Source organism: Cydia strobilella, chromosome 25 (assembly GCF_947568885.1).
Source record: "Cydia strobilella chromosome 25, ilCydStro3.1, whole genome shotgun sequence".
In the NCBI taxonomy this organism is placed as follows: domain Eukaryota; kingdom Metazoa; phylum Arthropoda; class Insecta; order Lepidoptera; family Tortricidae; genus Cydia; species Cydia strobilella.
Genome location: NC_086065.1, coordinates 1,689,316 through 1,711,099, shown reverse-complemented (window position 1 = coordinate 1,711,099; position 21,784 = coordinate 1,689,316). Strand labels below are relative to the sequence as shown.

The 21,784-nt window shown below is 40.8% G+C and overlaps 2 protein-coding genes across 2 annotated transcripts; both read right to left on the bottom strand.

Moving 5' to 3' along the window:
* Nucleotides 1–1,651: 1,651 nt before the first annotated feature.
* Nucleotides 1,652–15,914, bottom strand: LOC134752714 (angiotensin-converting enzyme-like). The gene is made up of 11 exons (XM_063688399.1): nt 15,723–15,914; nt 9,605–9,757; nt 8,192–8,365; nt 6,924–7,129; nt 5,706–5,894; nt 5,004–5,110; nt 4,245–4,390; nt 3,972–4,080; nt 3,142–3,674; nt 2,407–2,562; nt 1,652–1,873 (listed from the first exon to the last, which is right to left on the bottom strand). The coding sequence occupies exons 1-11, from the start codon at nt 15,881–15,883 to the stop codon at nt 1,711–1,713; spliced, it is 2,097 nt and encodes a 698-aa protein (XP_063544469.1). The 5' UTR covers nt 15,884–15,914; the 3' UTR covers nt 1,652–1,710.
* On the bottom strand, nt 10,520–15,044 carry LOC134752764 (uncharacterized protein K02A2.6-like). The gene has a single exon (XM_063688458.1). It carries the CDS (start codon nt 14,827–14,829, stop codon nt 10,687–10,689), a length of 4,143 nt encoding a protein of 1,380 aa, XP_063544528.1. The 5' UTR covers nt 14,830–15,044; the 3' UTR covers nt 10,520–10,686.
* Nucleotides 15,915–21,784: the final 5,870 nt, after the last annotated feature.

Here is a 21,784-nt window from a genome sequence, read left to right as displayed (position 1 = left end):
TAGCTAAAGTAAAGTTTAACATATAATTTATTACAATTAAGTAAAATTAAAATTATTATTTAAAATTAAATTTAAAAACAAAATTATGATATAATGTTGAGTTAGTGCACTCAAAACAATTGAATTTACAAAATTGAGATAAAACCTGTGTGTGTGTGTGTGTGTGTGTGTGTGTGTGTGTGTGTGTGTGTGTGTGTGTGTGTGTGTGTGTGTGTGTGTGTGTGTGTGTGTGTGTGTGTGTGTGAGTGAATGTGTGTGCATATGTGTGAATGTGTTTATATAATAACCGTAGTGATTTAAATATTTTGAAATATGTCTAACGATAGTTTAATTTTGATTGATATGAATATGTTTGAAAAAGTTGTTTTTTTATTTTTATTTTATTATTGTTGCAATATTTAAGATACGTGATATATTAGGTTTTCAGTTTCCTTGTAACTTAGGTTAATTAACCATTCTAAAAGTGTTTTCTTAAAATTATACGATTGCAGTGAATAAATCGAGATAATATTATTTATATTATTATACAAGTAGGCAGAATGGTAAACAAATTGCCTTTTGGCGAAAAGAGACTTTGTGTTAGAGAGGACAACTACTTTATCTTTTCTTCTTTGTGTTGACGTAGGTGGTTTATAGGTTAGAGTCCTATGTAACTTTAAGGTCGTGTTCAAAATATATAATTTTCTTACGCTAAGCAGTTTACACTCGTTGTATAGTTCATCTGTTGGGTATCTATATGATTTAGAGAACATAACTTTAAGTAAACATCTTTGTCCCCTTTCGGTATCAATAAACTTAGATTTATTTGCTCCACCCCAAACTGGAATACAGTATGTCATGACGGATTGAGCTAACGTAATATATAGTTGTTTTAATAGATTTTTAGTGGTAATGTGCTTTAATATTTTAAAAATCCATATTAACTTTCTGATTCTATTATTAATGTACTCAATATGATTGTGCCATGATAGTCGCTGGTCGACAATTATCCCAAGGTATTTTGTGAAAGCAACCTTAGCAATTTTCTTACAATTGCAGTTTGATAAATCTATTTGACGACAATCATGTATTCTTAAACTTAAAGTAGGAGGTGGTTGTGTACTTTTGTATTTTGTGAAGCAAATATAGTTTGTCTTGGCCACATTAAGTGTGAGAAGGTTTAAATTTAGCCACGAAGAGATTTCTTGGAGTCCTTTCTCCGCCTGACTAAACACAGCTTCCCATGTACTGTCACTAAAAATAACAACAGTATCGTCCGCGTAGGAAAAAATCGCGCCCCCATCTAGGATTAGATCAGTAAGGTCATTTATATAGGCCAAGAAGAGAGTCGGACCAAGGACACTACCCTGTGGGACACCAAAAGTTATCTCTTGCTCCTCACTAATATTAATAATTAAAATCTCTTTGGTAATACCATACCTAAATAAATAATCTAACTGGCAGGTTAAAATCAGTTACTTTTTGAGATCTCAAAACGCTTTTTATTCATAATATGTCATGATAGGTCATTATTATTAGTATAAAACCTTTTTTGTATAGTAAATTTCTACAATTTTTGGCTAACACCAAAGTGAAGGTTAGGTTTAATATACTTTTTATACTTAAAAATCGTCTAACGTCCAAAATGAGTAAAAAAAAAATTATTCTGTTGTATATTTCGATATTTTTTGTCTAATTTAGTCAGATCTCATTCAAACGCTGATTGGTCAGCTACCAGCCAATAGGGATGCGATGCGCGCGCACATGTTTAACCAGCAACGCGTACAGAGGGCGGTAGTATCGCTCGAGCGCTGCTGAGGATATGACGTCTGTCCCGATCGTCGCTTGGAGTATTTCTTGATAATTTTGAGAATGGCCTTTTGACATTAGTTCTCTGAAATGAGAAGATTATCTGTCCAAACTCTGCTGCGAGAAAGTGTAACAGTGTTATTATAAATATCAGATGCCTATGTGCACATACGACATTTATATGGCAAACACACGTAGGTACAAAGTCAGTGGTGCAGAGTTAGAGGTTAGATGAATTGTACCCAGGGGCGTAGCTAGAGGATATGGCGCCCGGGGCAGTCACCAAATTTGAGCCCCCTGACGACTGACAAAAATTTCCCTGTTGCTGCCTTTTGCCCATTTTGCCCCCCCCCCTCTTGGATGGCGCCCGTTGCACTTGCCCCCTCTGCCCCCCCCTAGTTACACCACTGATTGTACCTACATTAATTTCTGATCGAATTTGTTCGCGGTGTCATTCTAAAGGCTAGCCGTTTTCGGCAACCTGATCCGAAATATTTATGAAAGCGGCTGCTAATACCTGATCTTCTAAGCTTATGAGAAAACAATACTTACTTTTTGGGATCAGCCCCGTTTCTTTGCAAGGAGTTCATCGAAGAACGCCTGGTGTGGGTTACTCACCTCAACAGTTTTCCAGCAGACTTAGACCCGTAGATATCACACCTGTTCAAAGGTATGGTCTTCGGTATGTCCTCCTGAGCTCCAAGACGGCCAAAGATAGCTGCTTTGCAGAGGCTTTCAAACAGCTGGTGTTGAAGAAAACTGCTTAGGAAGTATCTAAAAACAATCGAGACCAAAACGGTTGCAAGTAGTCAATAAATATGGACGGGTGACGGTGTGACCTGAGTTGTTTTAGGTTAGGGTCAACCGTGAATGATGAAGACATCGGTCCGAGTCCGGCTTCGTGCACAAAAAATGGATTAAATAAGGTGACAGAAGTACAAATACTGGTACCCAAGATATACTTAGAGCTGACTACCTACTTTCTAAGCAAAAATAGTTTTGTTATATTGCAAACACCTTATATATTTATTTATGCCTTAAATATTATTTTACCTATGACTTCGTTCTGCTTGATGACGAAACCAAGACGAAACAACTGAAAAATTCTAAATAGAAATGAAACTAAAGATCTTACTACAATAAAATTAAGAGTTTTAAATGATTCACGGTTAGTTTCACTAGACTTATATCACGGTAATCACGGTCTATATCCCGGTCAATATAAGTCTAACAAAATTAAGCTTGGCAAGAGACAGCATAGTGTAGTAACAATGGATTGGAATGAGACGGATGCTTGAGTATGAGAATAGTCGAGCCTTGTCGAAGTAACTTAAAGTTATAATAACTTAGTACCTTATAAATGGTGTGTTATCAGGGACATGATATTTAGCCCCAGCATCAAAACCGTCCTCACCCCTCTTCTCCGGCGGCGCTATCCCTTGCAGTTCCATCATCAACTCCCAAAACTCCTCATTCAGAGCATCCTCCTTCAAATCACCTTCGAAATACCTCCATCGATACTCATCTACGACAAGCGAAAATGGTATCTGTGGTATCTTGTTTAAAGCTTGCTTTAGAAGTAACACATCATCTGTAGTTACGTCTTTCCAGTTTGCATCTTCAAATAAGTCAAACGAATTTGAGATCTGTTCTTCAGATGTTAGAGTTTCTTCTTCATTGGTGGTTTTTGGTGGACCTTCATTTGTTGAGTCAAATGAATTTAGAATTTGTTCTTTAGATATTAAAGTTTCTTCTTCAATGGATGGTTTAGGATTGATGAAAAGCATGGAGTCGTTGATTAGGCCGAGACGGTAGAGGTGCTGTGGAGTTAGTACACCGTACATAATGGTGTCTCCGATGGTTTCGTGTAGTGCTGAGTTCGCTTGCTGAAGAAACGAATATAGTGAGCATAGGTATCAGAACTTGGAGCTCGATTCTAATATAATAACTTATTACGGTTTTGATCTTATTTTGATATTAAGCAAGCGTAAGGTCTTACAGATAATATTACCTAGAAGACCTTACGCTTGCTGGTGCATGAAGTAAACGTCATGCGTGAGATGCGCGCCAATCATCAAGACGATCGTCAATGTCGTATCAAAACCATAACAAATTGTTAGAGTTAAATCAACCTCCTATACATCGTTAATACATTTTTAAAGGTCTCGTAATAAAACACTCACCCTAAAAATGCCAGGCTGGTTTTCGTACGCCATGTAGTACTGAATGTGTCCCAATTCATGGTGGATTACATATAAATCTTCAGCGGTTGACCCTGAACAATACAAGAGTCTGAAAAACAGAAATAAAGGCGTGTGATTTTCAAACCGAAGGTCGTGGAAAGCTTCATTATACTTGTACCAAAATACTGCTCTAAATAGAAATGTTAAACTAAAATAAACAATGTAACAAATTCTACAAAAAGTCTCTAAATAATATCTTCCAAGTGGCAATACCGGAAGTCGCCATTTTTAAACATGTCCGCCGCGGTGCCATGACAGCGCGTGCTCGGGCTTCGCCGCTCGTACACGGATTCGCTCCAAAACGTGTCTGTCATGGCGGGCAGGCCTAACGATTGGTAGAAATCCTCGGCGTGTTTTACCTGAAACATTGAATTAAGTGAATTGGGATTACTGCAGCAGCCGACTGCATTGCTGTCACAAATATCAAAATTCTGAGCAGCAACTCAGCAGTAATCAACCAGAAGCTTCGCGATTTCTGCAAACAACTTGTGCGCGCTGGGACCCCGTGGACCTTAGAGTTTCAACTCCAAATGGTATTTATTACGTTTTAAAATTTCGGCGCTCTCCATCCACCGCTCAACCTGCTTTTACATTAGTCCGTTGGAGGTGGGACGGTGCCAGTATGTTTACGCAGGTAGCATTCCACACTAACATCCGTCCCAAGCTCCAAAGAACTAAGGACCGGGGTCATCGGGCCTCTTGCCATCATCCCTGATAATGCCAGTCGGCTCAAGAAGAGCAGGCACATTGATATTGGCAAGAGACCGACGGATTATGTCATTAAGCGACGCATGTCTTGAAAAACGCCCTGCACTTTATATATTGACAAGATAATGGCTTTGGCTTATTGTATTTTATTATACAATAGACCCAATACACAGAAAAGATGCATTCTCATCTATAATGATCGTAGATATCTATAGAGGATTCAGTAAATAATAGGTATGCTATTGACTTAGTCAATTGACATACCATGTCCACAGTTGTCCAGTTAGTGTTCTTAATGCTTTTGTCGAGGTCGATGTTCTGAGGCAGGATAAGATCAGCAATTGACTCCCAGTTCTGGGCCCATAAATTGCCTAAAATAAAAATGTACAGGGAATAAGAGTAAGACTGAAACTTAATTTGTGTGTATTGTATAGATGGCCACGAATCCCAACTAAAGGATGACTTAAGCTACATAGGCCCGGGCCCGGACCGTTCCAGCATGAGTCATCCTTAATATACTTTTGTAGGGAAGATGTGAAGCATATAAAATGTATTGCATGGAAGACCGAGACCGTCTTAGGGCAAGAACTCATATTTGAATACATACAGAGAGTCAGGAAGGAAGAGCTTGACTCCTTCTGCTCTATCTATTCTGAATTGACGTGTAAAATTCGTACCATTTTGATCAATAAATGTATCTTATCTTTTATCATCTCATCTCATCTCGTCTCGTCTCGTCTCATCTCATCTCATCTCATCTTATCTTATTTTATCCACCTCCTGTGAGTGAAGTATGTGCACTTCAAACGCAATAGATAAAAGCTACCAAAGAGCTTGTATGGGGTCTTCCCTTATACACAGCCCCACATTGACATTAACTTTAAATTTTATGTGTGGCGCATATAGAAACTGCGAGATAACAGTAACAGTAAATTTTGTGGATAAAAATGAATACGATTATTATACCAAGTAAATGAGCAGGAATAGCCCCTCGTTCCGGCACTATATCTCCATACTTCTTCCTCAAGTAGTATCTTGCAACGCCGTGTAGAAGGGAGTACAAAGGTTTGACATGGTTGTAGAGACGGCGGCAGATCAGTCGCAAGTCTGTTACTTCTGATTCGTCTCGCCAGGTGGCGCCGATGTCTGTGTAACCTAAAAATTATAGTACACTGTGCATAAGGGTGGTGTGGATAAAATTGTAAGCGAGTCAATAAAAAAGGTTTTTATGATTCGAATTTACAATTGAATACCACTCGTGTGTAAAGTCTGACCAGGAATATGATCACGCGCCATGTTGCGGAATTTCACTGGAACTAATTTTTTCATACGATACTGAACTGTCACTCTATACATGAGAATAACAGCGCCAACTTGACAATTATCATATATTACTGGTCAGGATTTAAGTCATATGAAATTAGAAGGTTTTACGTCAAATATTTAATAAATCAAGGTAAGTAGCATGGAGACTGTATAAAGGAGCCAAATCTCTATGTATGAAAAGTGTCCATCAAAAAACAGTAATTAGGCGGCGCCACCATACACCGAAATACTACCAAAAACAACCTACGTAATTTGGTCGGGTTATTTGTTGCCTTATATGGTTCATATTATACTCATAGTCCCAGAGCCTAACTAGAGCCACCGGAGATTAGGAACTATTATTTAAAGCTGAAAGCGGTCACTTTTGTAACAATTCTGCCATAAGAGATTGGCATCCTTTCTATACCATCCATAGTACCTAAGTAGTTTTACGGAAGTGAAACGTGGACAATGAGGCAACGTGTAGGGAAAGGCTGGAGGCTTTTGTGATGTGGTGCTGGCGACGAATGGCAAAGGTCAGTTGGACGGAGAAGAAAACAAATGAAGAGGTTTTACGCATGGTAGGAGAGAAGAGGAGTTTGTTAAGAACCATAGAAAATAGAAGAGGAAAGATGCTTGGACACCTGCTACGACACGACGAATTTATCAAAAACATAATTGAAGGGAGAGTTGAGGCAAGGAGACGGAGGGGGAGACCAAGGAGATCATACATAGATCAAGTAAAGGAAAAACTCAACGTCGTGTCGTATCAGGCTGTCAAGGAGAAGGCAGAGGACCGACACATATGGAAATGGCTCCACCGACAAGAGTATAACTCTTAAATATATGATGATGATGAAGTAGTTTTAGAACTATTACCATTACGTTTACCAGCTCTATTCTCAACATTAACCAACTCCCTATAGGGCTCCTTCATCGGCGGCCCCACCTTCTCTCGCCATGATATCCACAACCATCGCAACACTTCCTCGTTCCTCGAGAATTTCATCATTTTATCGAAATCGGCGTCGCCATTTAAACAAATGGAGGTTTCAGCTTTCTCTTTTACTGCCAGTTTTGCAGCTCTGGAAAAAATAAATTAATGAATAAAAGAATTCTTATTATTGGGAGCCTATAATGTCCCCCTGCTGGGCAAAGGCCTCCCCCCCCTTTTTCCAGTCTTCCTGAATCTGTGTAGACTGTAACTCATCTAGCCATCGCTAACGTGGTCTGCTAAATCCTCGTTTTGAGCTGGCTGCCACTCTGCGGCGATCTTAGCCCACAGTTCACTCGGCTTTCGGCAGACATGACCAGCCTAGTCCCACTGTAGCTTCGCCGCCGAATTAACAAATAGACAACATAATAGTATATCAGACCGTTTAGCATGTTGCGTTCTCGCGCGCGAGTCCTTACTTGAAGTCGCGCTATGTATGGTCGCACGCGAGAACGCAACTCATGCTAGCAGGTCAGATCATGGAATTTGATCACTTCATGAAATGTCAATTTAGAATTGATAACTTAGGTAGATTGTTTGACTTTTTCAGCATTGGCCAACTGATCGTTTAATGAAATCATTGCCACATCATGTAATAATGAATTCTAAGTACTAACCACGACCATAGAGAAATAAGTAAGCATAGAGTGCTCACTTCATACATAAGTTGACTGCAGTCTGCGTCGGTTCACCAACAACGCGAGCGCTCATTGAAAATTCTCCTCGTTATGGAGCGAAACATGTCGAGCAATCATCGACTTTATAAGCGTGAGTGACCCGGTATAATATATTTAATACTAGCTTTTGCCCGCGACTTCGTCTGCGTGGACTTAGTAATAGCAGCTAAAGTAAGTATAGCGCCTGGAAAAATTATCACAGCAATCAATCAATTTGAGCATATTATGCACCCAAATTAGCAGGCACTTCATTAATTATCTCAATTCCACCCGCTTTTTACTTTCTTAAGGGATGATTTTCGTGATAAAAACTATCCTATGTCCTCCTCAGGGACTCAACCTATCTCTATGCCAAATTTTCATCTAAATCGATTCAGCGGTTTAAGCGTGAAGAGGGAACACACAGACAGACAGACAGACTTTCTCATTTATAATATTAATTATAAAAGACGCCGGTTTTCCGAACACTTTCTCACCTGGATACTCCTTCTGACTTCACATTCAGGACTCGTTTGACAGTCTCGATATATTCCAAGATGGCGGACTCTACTCCTGCCAAATCTTTAGGGGGTTCAGCTTTTTCGAAAGGAATACACACTTTAGCATCAGAGTATATGGATTGGAGATGTTCATACAATTTGCTGATTTTCCTGAAAATAAGTAGTTAGACTTATATTGACCGGGATATAGACCGTGATTACCTTTTGTATTATTTGTGAGCTCCCGATATTGTGAATGCAACCGTTGGTAACGTTGAAAGTGAACGCAGCCGACGCGCAAGAATGAGGGTAGACAGAGCGCTGTCTACACAACTTTGACACCCACCCGCTATCTTCAGTCACCCGTGAACATGATGCATGTAACTGCGTCGAAATATCGGGAGCTCACAAATAATACAAAAGGTAATCACGGTCTATATCCCGGTCAATATAAGTCTAGTGAAACTAACCGTGAATCATTCAAAACTCAAATAAGTAGTTACCTACTTACTCAATATTTTATAAAGAATTAGCGACCCGCCGGCTTTGCACTGGTTACATAAAATCTTAACAAATTATACGCCTAAACCTTCAATAATCATTCTATTGATAGGTCAAAACCGCATGAAAACAGTAGTTTTCGAGTTTATCGTGAACATACACAGACACTAACAAACAGACATACGCGGCGGGGGAATTTGTTTTATAAGGTGTAGTGAAAACCTAAGCGTCCTCCTTAGTTTTGTATGGTTTTTAGGGTTCCGTACCCAAAGGGTAAAAACGGGACCCTACTATTACTAAGACTCCGCTGTCCGTCTGTCTGTCTGTCACCTGGCTGTATCTCATGAACCGTGATAGCTAGACAGTTGAAATTTTCACAGATGATGTATTTCTGTTGCCGCTATAACAACAAATACTAAAAAGTACGGAACCCTCGGTGCGCGAGTCCGACTCGCACTTGGCCGGTTTTTATTTACACTAATTAATCTTAATTTATAACTTTGGATTTAACTTTGGTGAATTTAAGAAATTTTTCAAAATAGCGAAGCGAATAGGTTTACTTGTCTTACAGCGCACAGGGCCACTAGCAGGGGTGCGAAACTCCTCGCTTCGGGCAAACTCGGCTCCGTTCGGCTCAGCATTGCTCCGAGCTATTATTAGGGTTGGTACAACTTGACGTCCCTTTGCGTGCACGACCACAGATAAGATAATGACTTGTATTTTGACAACCCAAAATAGCCGAAAGGGATAGTGCCATATATTAGAAAGGGATAGCATGATTCGACCCTAAACCGCTGACAAACTTCGGTTTTGTAGGAAGTTTGCTTTCTGTACGGTAGTACTATTATTTATTCTGTCATGTGTGCCATTAGTGTAAAATTGTATAGTTGTTATTTTATATAAACGTACATAGTTTCATCTAGTGTGAACCTCGGGCCCCTACAGAACAAATACGCCATCCTCCTCTCAGTTCCATTGAGCAACTGACTCCTCTCCAACGCGGCCAATCTTGCGCAGCTTCTCCCTTCCCAACCGATCCGCTGTCGTTGGTAGTTGGCAGACCTGGAAGTTAAAAACTATGGATGGTATAGAAAGGATCGCAATCTCTTATGGCAGAATTGTTGTAAAAGTGACCGCGTTAAGCTTTAAATAATAGTTCCTAATCTCTCCGGTGGCGCTAGTTAGGCTCTGGGACATGAGTATAACATGAACCATATAAGGCAACAAATAACCCGACCAAATTACGTAGGTTGTTTTTGGTAGTATTTCGGTATATGGTGGCGCCGCCTAATTACTGTTTTTTGATGGACACTTTTCATACATAGAGATTTGGCTCCTTTATACAGTCTCCATGTTAAAAACAAATGTGAATTAAGTAAACCAGGTCCAAGGACTTTTAAACTACAATTGACCTTAAATGATCACGTTGGAACTAAAACTCAAATTTAAAACTTTTTTCAATATTACATGTAATGATACACGTGTTTTGTTTATTTTCATAGTTTATTGTTGTTGTTGCCGTCTCCCAGTTACTTACCTGTACTTGTGTTGGTTTTCGGTTGTCGTTTTTTTTATAATTTCCTTTTTTTTATTGTGTGCAACAAATAGTAATTAACTTAATGGCGACCTCGTTGAAGAGCTGGATGTACAGTCAGCAATACTATTAGCTTAGCACCTTTGCATACAAACTTCTATGCAGGGGGGTACCTTTTCTCTGCAGCTGACTGTACCTGGAAGTTTTCTGCATGAGATCGTTGTTATTGAGAAATATCTGCCGAGGGCCCAGGAAATCCAGGATATGAGGAGAGCACTAAAACACGTACGTTCTGTATTGCATTTAATCGATCGACAGACATGGTGCGAAATCTACCCTCTATTGTGGAGACATGAGTCTACCCACATACATTACACCTCCACCCTTAATTACTAATACATGTTTTTCTTATAACTACTTACTAGTGTGCGAGTAGGTTACTAGGATACATACTAATTTAATCGAACTCGAAGCCAAATCTTTGCACGGTTTTACGAATGCGCTTGGGTCGATCCGCAGGGGACTCATTACATTCCGTGTGACTGGGCACTGTGTTACGGGACACGGTCTCTACAGATGGCTGAGGTGGTTCCTTAAGATCGGGTGCCACCACAGGTTCCGGCGCGCGCGAGCCCTGACTCGCCTCAGTCTCATTAACCACGGATTCCTCGACTGGCGCCGCCTCCGACCCATCCGACAGGGTAACTGTATAACTGCTACGCCTTCTTTTAATCTGATCTAAATGTCTTTTTAGTTGTGGACCACTTTCCCTAGCTATAATGAAATTCCGGGACCCTACTTTCTCCTTAACTTGACCACTTAACCAGCTTCCCCCGGCGTGATCTCGCGCCCACACAGAATCGCCGACATTAAGTTCCCTAGGTTTCCCTCCCGCGTTAAACACTTGTTTATCCTGAGCTTGCTGTACCCTTGACTCGACCTGCCGAGTACCCCTTAATAAGTCTAGCCTCGATCGCAGTCGTCTACGTTGTAACAACATAGCTGGGGCCGCGCCTGTAGAACTATGTTCAACGTTCCTGTACATCATGAGATATGCTTGAAGCGCTTCATCCAAATCACAACCATCTCGAAGGGCCTTTTTAATGGCTCGCTTGCATAATTTAACCGCATTCTCTGCAGCGCCGTTGGAGGCTGGGTGGTAAGCTGGCGTAAACGTCATTTTGATGCCGTTACTGTCCATAAAATGTGCGTATTCCTTAGACGTGAACGGAGGACCATTGTCCGATACTACTTCTAAAGGCAGCCCAAAACGAGCAAACGTTTCCCGTAACGATTTAATAACTGCCCTAGCAGTAGTTTTAGCCATCTTGAATATTTCTAACCATTTTGTCGCTGAATCTATAATGACTAAAAAAGTTTCGCCCTGAAAAGGTCCTAGGAAGTCAATATGTAATCGCGACCAGGGCTCCGGGTTATACGGCCACGGCTGTGGCGGCGCTCGCGGCGGCGCGGCGCCCTCTAGAGTGCACGTCGTGCACTGCTTACCTAACTCTTCGATATCCCTATCTATTCCAGGCCACCACATCACGCTACGGGCGAGACCCTTCATTTTCACGATACCTAAATGACCGACATGTAACTCTTTCAGTAAGTGATTTCTCAAGGCCTCTGGTACTACTAGCCTATAGCCCCAAATTATACAACCCCGGTCTATATATAATTCATTGCGCCGCAGGTAATACGGCTTAAGGGCGTCATCGTCACAACTGGTAGGCCAGCCGGACAGTAAAAATAGGTATATTTTTTTGAGTACTTCATCCTTACTAACGTTATCTTGAACCATTTTCCTCGTAATGGGTAGAAAGTTTTGGATAAAATTTAAATATGTGACTTCCTTACGCTGGCTTTTCTCCTTACCCACCGGCAAGCGAGATAAAGCGTCGGCCGCGTTCCCGTCACTCCGCACATACTCGATGGTATAATCGTAACCAGCTAAAATAACCGCCCACCTCTGCATACGGCTTGCAGCCATTACGGGTATCCCTACTTTATCGCCGAAAATTGTCACCAAAGGCTTATGGTCTGTTCTTAGAATAAACTTTCTACCATATAAGTATTGGTGAAATTTTCGGACCCCATAAATTATTGCAAGTGCCTCCCGTTCAATTTGCGAATACGATTTCTCTGCCGCGTTGAGCACCCGCGATGAGTACGCTATCGGCCGCTCGGTGGCGCTAGCGTCGCCGGCGCCGGGCACAAGGTGCGATATCACAGCGGCGACCCCTACACTACTCGCGTCAGTGGTCAAAATTAGTTGAAGATCTGGCGAATAATGCGCCAATATATCGCCAGAAATCAACATTTGTTTTACCTCGCTAAACGCGCGCATGCACGCTTCACTCCACTCATACTTCACATTTTTCCGCAAAAGTGCATACAGAGGCGCTAGTATAGTGCTAATATTGGGTACGAACTTCGCGTAATACATCACTAACCCTAAGAATGATCGTAATTCTGCCACATTATTTGGAACCGGTACCTGTTTGATCGCTTCAATCTTTTCAGGGCATGTATGAACACCTTGCTTACTAATTACAAATCCGAGATATGTTACCGAGTCCGCAAAAAACGTGCATTTATCTTTTTTAACTCTTAGACCATATTTCCTTAACCTTCCAAACACTTCGTGAAGCGTGTCTATATGCGATCGGTCATCGACCCCTGTTATAATCAAATCGTCCAAAAAGACACCTACACGAGGCATATCCGCAAACAATTGTTCGAGTTTTCTCTGGAATATACCAGGACTAGACGCCAGCCCATATATCAGTCTATTGTACCTAAATAAACCCTTATGGGTGTTAATCACCGTATATTTTTTAGACTCATCCAATTCAAACTGGGCGTAAGCTTGCGACAGGTCTAATTTAGTGAACTTATTTCCCCCGTGCAATTTAGTTAGCAAATCATCTACTTTCGGTAAAGGATAGTGGTCCACTTCTAAACATTTATTTAGCGTTAATTTAAAATCAGCACATACCCGTATGGTGCCATCTTTTTTAACTACCGGTACTATAGGCGTGGCCCAGTCGGAGGTGGCGACAGGCGTGATGATGCCGTCGCGCACCATCTGCTCGAGCGCGCGCTCCACCGGCTCGCGCAGCGCGTACGCCAGGGGGCGCGCGCGCAGGAACACCGGCCGCGCGTCCGGCCGCAGGTGGAACCCGACCGTGCCCCCGGTGAACCGGCCCAAGCCCTCCGCAAACACCTCACAGTATCTGGAACTGAATTCCGTCTCATCAAACAACTTGTTTACATTAACGATTTGTTTACATTCCAACTTTGACCTATCTATGATATTAAATGCTCTTATCCAACGCCTACCTAACAGGCTAGTTTTGCCATTTTCAATAACGTATAAGTCTAATTCTTTACAAATTCCATTACACTGCACTTTAGGTGTTATTTTACCTACAGGTTTTACCTTTATATCCGTATAATAATTCAACACTAAATGACTTTTTTGTATTTTGCAATGAGTAAACAACTTTTTATAGCATTCTAAACTTATGCACGAAATCGCACTACCTGTGTCTATTTCCATATTTAACCACTTCCCCGCTATGTTAACATCTATGGTGTATGGTTCACATACAGACGATTCGCTGCTATTTAGTGAAAAATTGTTTACCTCCTCGCTGTCGCTGCTGTCCGAATGGTCCAAATACACAACCTTCTCTTCCGTCACGTTGTATAGGGCCGAACTTCCCCGCAGCTTAGGACACACCCTTTTTAAGTGTCCTTCTTGGTTACATACTCGGCAGACATACTTCTTGAATTTGCATCTGTCGGCCTCATGCTTTGCTCCGCACACCTTACACGCTCCATACAAATCCGTGTTATTGTTTTGACCGAAGCCACGCATCTTTCCGCTATCCGCTCCGCTCATGGCACTTGGACCGCCGCCGATCGTTATCTTCCCGCGGCCCGCTGTTCTCGCCACTGCTCGACCGCCGTCCGCCGCCGCCCGGCCCCGGCCTGCCCGACCTAAATAATGCACCGCCGTCGTCGCGCTCGCTGGTATACTGTCGCTGGTTCGATTCCGAGCACAGTCTTCTACTAGCGCCGCGTTGACCTCGGCCGCCTCCATGGACACGGCGAGCTTGTACGCCCGGTCGAACGTGATCGTGTCGTCCTCCGTGAACAGCTTCTGTCTGATATCGTCGTTTAAGAGGCCGCACACGAACTGGTCTCTCAAGTTCTCCTTCAAGCCATTATCCCCTGTGAAACTGCAGTCCTTACTTAATTTTTTAAGATCCGTTACAAAGTTCGCAATACTTTCATCCCGCTTTTGCACACGCTGACGGAATTTAAAACGTTCTGCAAGCAAACTGGGCTTTGGATTTAAGTGGCCTTTCATCAGTGCGACCAGCTGGTCATAAGTTTTGGTCGCGGGTTTTGCGGGTGTGCACAGATTCACCATTAGTTCATAAGCGTCACCGCCCATCACTGTTATTAGCGTAGCCACTTTCACTTCATTTTTAACATCGTTTGCAACGAAATATTGTTCTAAACGGTCAACATACAGTTCCCAGTTGTCATTGACAAGGTCAAACGGTCCGAGCTTTCCCACAGGCATGTTGTACACTGTTTATCAAAAACTTTTCACTTTTTAAATGCACTAGTGTCCAATTGTTCTCGTCGCCACTGAGAAATATCTGCCGAGGGCCCAGGAAATCCAGGATATGAGGAGAGCACTAAAACACGTACGTTCTGTATTGCATTTAATCGATCGACAGACATGGTGCGAAATCTACCCTCTATTGTGGAGACATGAGTCTACCCACATACATTACAGTTATTAGTGATACTTACTTACTTCGCTGGCTCAGCGACCCGAACTGGATCTTGGCCTCCGATACCAGATTTCGCCATTCGTTCCTATCCTGTGCGATCTGACGCCATTTAGCCGCCTTGATGTCACATTGGTCCTTCTGGACCTCATCGATCCATCGTACCTAGGCCTTCCGACCGGACGTCTCCCAGTTAGTCGCCCCAGATAAGCTCTCATGACCGCACGATCCTCTCCCATCCTCTCCACGTGGCCGAGACAGCGAAGCCGAGCAGCCTTGCTCTCGCCGATGATGTTGGGATGTGTTTGGGATTAGTGATAAGTATAATACAATATACAAGTGATGAATATACAATATACAATATCCGCAGTAGAACTAGGGTCACCGACATATCTCGCAGAATTGCGAATCTTAAGTGGCAATGGGCGGGGCACATTGCTCGGAGAACTGATGGCCGGTGGGGCCGGAAGGTTCTGGAGTGGCGTCCGCGTACCGGAAAACGAACTGCCGGTAGGCCTCCAACGAGATGGAGCGACGACCTGGTGAAGGTCGCGGGAATTCGGTAGATGCGAGCGGCACATGATCGGTCGGAGTGGCGAGCCTTGGGGGAGGCCTATGTCCAGCAGTGGACGTACATCGGCTGACATGATGATGATGATGATGATGATACAATATCTACCTCAGGGGCAGCTCAGTATTCCCAGGATCCAAAGACGACACCCACGCAATCTCAGCAGCTGCTGCATTGAACTTGGTGGTGACGTCATTAAGATGTTGGATAAAAGTGACATCAGTGCAGGAGGCAGCCGTGACGACTGCTAGGAGGATGATTAACTTCATTTTTATACTATGTTTTTCGCATAGTGGTTTTCCTGAAAATGAAAGCAAGCTTTTTACGATGTACCAGGCTAAAGTTGTGTCGTTCCCGGTGACAGAAATTTCTCGCTCAGTAAATGTTCTCGGGAGAATGTTACCGGGGACGGCACAACTCTATACTAGGCAAACAAACCGACGAATAGCCGATAGCAATAAATTACCGACGTGCAGGGTGCATAGAAAGATTACAAGTACGCTGCCGGCATTTAAATAATAATAAAATGACCGAATCGTTTTTGAAACACTTCGGTAATAAAATAAAATAATTAGGTAGGTATATTTTAGGGTCCAGCAGAAGTTTTTGCGATCCCTAAACTTGAAAAGCCGCAATCTTATCTCGAGTGTCAGTGATTCCTGATAGCTAACAGCGTTCATTAAAATGTACACGTTATCTGCTGTCTGTTCTGATGGACGTTTGATTAACACCAAAGAGGATAAAGTGTATAGAGGCTTGTCATAGTAAATTTTGTAGTCACAGTTAATTTACTGCCCTCTTTCGACACAGGATTAAAACTAAAAATGAAAATGAATAAAAATATATAAAAAAACATAAATAAATACGGATAAATGACTTTTTTTATTATTTATTATTCTTTTTAGAACGCCATATGACTTACACCTATGTCACAGAATAAGTAATAGTATTATCATGCAGAACGGCCACGCACCGCCCCGCCCCGATTCGAATTACCTCGCCCCGCGACAGCAGATTGACGGCCGTTTGCCGACCGCTCAGTACTATTTTTAAGCAACTTACTCACACTATGACGCATGCCGCGTGTACGGACGTGCCGTTTACACATAGGAACGCAAGTGATTTTTGATGTATAGCGTATCCGCCCTGTGCTTATAGACGGCCCCACATTGACCTTAACTTCAGAATTCATGTGTGGCCATAGAAACGGCGGGATAACAGTAACAGTTAACCGTAAAATTTGTGGGTAAAAATGAATAATCAGAAAACTATGATCATACCAAGTAAATGAGCAGGTATAGCCCCTAGTTCCGGCACTATATCTCCATACTTCTTCCTCAAGTAGTAACTTACTCACACTATGACGCATGCCGCGTGTACAGACGTGCCGTTCACACATAGAAACGCAAGTGATTTTTGATGTATAGCATGTCCGCCCTGTGGTAATGTCCAGCACTGGCTCATTTACTCTATTAGAAAACTACTTCAAATGAACTGTCCTAAAACCACAAAACAAATAGTTTTGCAATTTTAACTAGGCCCGAGGCCCGATCCCAACACCCAAAATAATATTTGCACATTATATACGAGTGTGATATTGAGACCTTAATATAATACTATGTATAACTAGTTTTCTTTTACGATTTGGTCCAAGAAAATATTACTTAGTAAAAAAACTTTCAACAAAAAAAAAAAAAAAAAGTTTATTTTTAATGAATGTATTTTGTACTTTGTACATGTTTGTTTGTTTGTATTTTGTACATTATTTATTTTTAAAATGTTTACTAAAATATTGTACAAAAATTTGTGAGTATTGCAATATAATAAAATACAATTCAGTGAAGTTTAATAATTTAGTAAAATAGTTTGAATTTAGCTCACCGCGGTATTTTATTTTTATTTTTTCCATTTTTCTTTATTATTATTTTTAATACCACAAGCTGACTTGATTGATTGATATTTCCGTAAACTTTTCCAAGAATTTGAAGATTTTCCGTAACTTACCTTACAGTTCAAAACCATTACGTAAATGATTTAACAATAAAATAACAATAAAAAATTACAACTAAAAATGTATAATAAAAAAAGATGTTACCTTAATTACAATAAATGTCTTTTCTTTCTTTCTTTCTTTCTAATTACGATTCCCACGTCAACTCGGCAGGGCGGGGATCGGTGGCGATAGGGCGAGATCGAGAGTCGCACTGATAGCACGACAGTAAGTTATTTCCATCGAGGATTTAGGCCGGAGGCATAGCGCGAGCGATGCATTCTGAACTTTTTTCTGGGATATCGTATGGTGAAGGCAACAACAAATAAATAACATGTAAAATATGTATGTATGAATAGGCAAATAACATGTAAGCACTAACTAACTAAAACAAATAACACATATAATTAAGGCTAAGCTTAGTTAAAATAATCTCAAAATATAGAGATTGTAACTGAGTAAAGACGAATGTTTACCTCTTATGTAATAAACAGTTTAAATTGATGACGACCGGTCTGGCCTAGTGGGTAGTGACCCTGCCTGTGAAGCCGATGGTCCTGGGTTCGAATCCCGGTAAGGGCATTTATTTGTGTGATGAGCACAGATATTTGTTCCTGAGTCTTGGGTGTTTTCTATGCATTTATGTATTTGTATATTATATATATCGTTGTCTAAGTACCCACAACACAAGCCTTCTTGAGCTTACTGTGGGACTTAGTCAATCTGTGTAAGAATGTCCTATATTTATTTTATTTATTTTATTTATTTTATTTTTATAATTTTAATTTTTTTTTATATGGCCATGTCGCAACATTTTTGGTTTTTGACCAAGCGTTAGCGAAGGTCTACGTTTCAACTTGGGCAAAAAAAATGCTTTTTGTATGTCCGGATGTAATGTTCTTCTCCTCGTCGCAATTTTCAACCGATTGTCGTGAAATTTTGTAAGGTTTGATGACTAAATAGTTTTTTTTGTCGATTACAGTTTTTGAAAAATGTTCAAAATGACGGAGCCATACCATTCAGTTTTTAAGTTATTCTCGCGAGGTCTATAGGTCACAGAGCCACTAGTTTTAAAGAAGACCTTTATTTTTAAAATTGTAAAGATTCGAGATTGCTAATTAAATTTTTGGCAACCGTATTGTGATCTAAAAAACGCTACGATCTTGCAAAAACTCTTACTGGCTGAACCTATTGCAACATGGATGGACTATATAAAGGAGCCAAATGTCTATGTATGAAAAGTGTCCATCAAAAAACAGTAATTAGGCGGCGCCACCATACACCGAAATACTACCAAAAACCACCTACGTAATTTGGTCGGGTTATTTGTTGCCTTATATGGTTCATGTTATACTAATGTCCCAGAGCCTAACTAGCGCCACCGGAGAAATTAGGAACTATTATTTAAAGCTGAAAGCGGTCACTTTTGCAACAATTCTGCTATAAGAGATTGGCATCCTTTCTATACCATCCATACTACTGCACCTTAAATCTATATCTTTGACTGGAAGACGGGCTTAAGGCTAAGCGCTCCCCCGGGGCGAAGTCAGTTCGTCTTAATTTGCGTTTTGTTTCTCGATTCCATTACCACGTACAAATCTTTGTTATTACCTACATCTATTTGCGATTTACTTCATTTGGCTATTTATATATTTTAATATAAGTCGAGTTGAGGATATTTGGTATTTTAAGAATTCATCAATCGAGGAAAATGCGTAAATTGTATCACATTAAAATTAAATGTAGTACCTAATAAAGCATGTATTTTTGATTTGGCTACATAGGTATTCCACGGGTAGTTATTATCCCTAAAGGAGCCCACTGACTATCAGTCCGCCGGACAATATCGGCCTGTCAGTTAGAACAAAAATTTGACAGTTCCGAACAACTGACAGGCCGATATCTTCCGGCGGACTGATAGTCAGTGGGCCCCTTTACAAAATAATTCAATATGTCGTCTTCACAAACTGTCACAAACTCACAAGCGATGACTACGCAATACATCTCGAAAGAAAAAAATCTAAAATTAACAACGCTTTAAATTTCTTACAAAACCATTTCATAGCACTGCAATAAAACCTAAATCCTACGTCTAGTTTAATTTTTACTTGTGTTAAAAATACAAGGAAAGACATGTTATAGTTAAGTTTAAATATGGTTTAAATTTACTTCATACGATATTACTGATATTATAGTTACCCAAATAAACTTTTATAAAATATATAACGAATACATTCTGTACATTTTTCAAGTATTCAATGCATGCATTTAAATTGCATTAGTTCGTGTTCGTACCTACCTTATAGCGAATTCTTATCATATTGGAATATTTGAGGACTGTTTAGGTGCCTTGGGGTAATTTAATTCGACATATTTATTAGAGCCTATTCATATTACAAAAAAAATGTGTTCGAATCTTGGCTAACATACATATACCGGAAAGTAGTAAGCCCCACTTCATCGATCTAAAAATACTTACCTTAACATCAATATACATTTTGGAAACATGTAAGTTTGTAAAAAATACCCTCAATTTTATACAAAACATTCAGACATACCCCGACGCTACGCCAGCAGGTTTGAAAATAAGTTGGTGCAGGTTATCCCCTCGAAACTAAAACTACATTCAAAAAGTCCTAACTCGATGGCAATAAAAATATTCAATAAAATTAGTAACGAAATAAAAAACACCAAGTCCGACAATGAATTCTTTAAAAAATTAGCAGAACACCTGATTAAAAAAGCCTATTTTACATTAAATGAATTTTTTCACGACCAATAATTATAATTAATAAAGTACCCATTATATAACCTTGTACAAAAACCTCGTTCTCCTCTTGAATAAACTGTTTGCTGTGCCCTACAGGGTGTCATGTTGTACACAACTCTATGTTAAGTATAGGTTAAGATACAATGTGATATGCAATAAAGATTATGAGTATGAGTATGAGTATGATTATAAGTAGTTATTTTCCTATTTGGCCGTGCTATTTCCTATCTTAACGCAAAATTGTAGTTTTTACATTGAATTTTTACCATTTTAAATCAAGGGCAAATATCCGACGACCGGTCTGGCTTAGTGGGTAATGACCTAATGACCCTTTTTTTGACGTAGTGGGAATGCAATTACGCACGGTGTGTGGAACTCGCCGCTCCTTATCCCTCTCTTGGCGAGAGGGGGGAGAATTTGGCCCTACCCACTAAACCCACTCCGGCTTTACACCCTCTTTGCCGTTCGTGAGGACGCACTGGGATCGATAGCATCCCACCACGACGCCCTCCGGCCGCCCCGGCTGGTCGCCAGGGCAGGCAGGTTTTTTTTTTACATTTATGGCCTGGGTGCGAGTCCTTTAAGCCAAAGGGCAGGCAGGGCATCGTATCAGGGCAGGGTATCGTCTGCCGCGCCACATTCATGGCACCTCTGTACCTATCTAGCCGTGTCGGACACCTCCTGCGTCACCCTATATGTCAGGGTCCCCTTGCTAGGCGCGAGCTATCACGACTCCGTCATTTAAAAAAAATCCAAAAACTGTATCGACAAAAAAATTATATTTGTTCATCAATCTGGTCACAAAATTTCATGAGAATCGGTTGAGAATTGCGACCTGTAGAGAACATCCGGAAATACGAAAGCAGATTGCCCTAGTCAAAACGGAGACCTTCGCTAACGCTTCGGTCAATAAAACTTGGTACCTACAACACAGTTACTTTATGCCCACAACCCAATAGTATATACCGAGCGACCGGGGGTAAGAGAAAGAATTGGACGCGATTCTACGTGCACATCGCCTAAATAGCCTAAAATTAAAATGTCTAATTTTTAATCATAATTTAGACGGCGAATTTAACAAGTGCTATTCCAGAACGTCAAGCTGACTAAATTTAGCCAGTGGTTATCCGTATTCTATTCTAAAATTTCTAAGTTGAATTGAGTGTGTTGCTATTTAAAAAAAATAAGTGAACGAATGAATGATAATTCATATAAAATTTGGGCAGCATAGGATTTTTTCTCTTTGACTTATGGATTTCGATATTTAGCCATCGCCTCCTACCTATGATGCCACCCGGTCGGTGATAAGGACAAAGCATGGCACCATTTTCTCTTTCCTCTTATAGGAATCGCAATAAGACTATCTTTCTCTATCAAAGAGTGTCAGGCCCTTGCTACAATCAGATATCC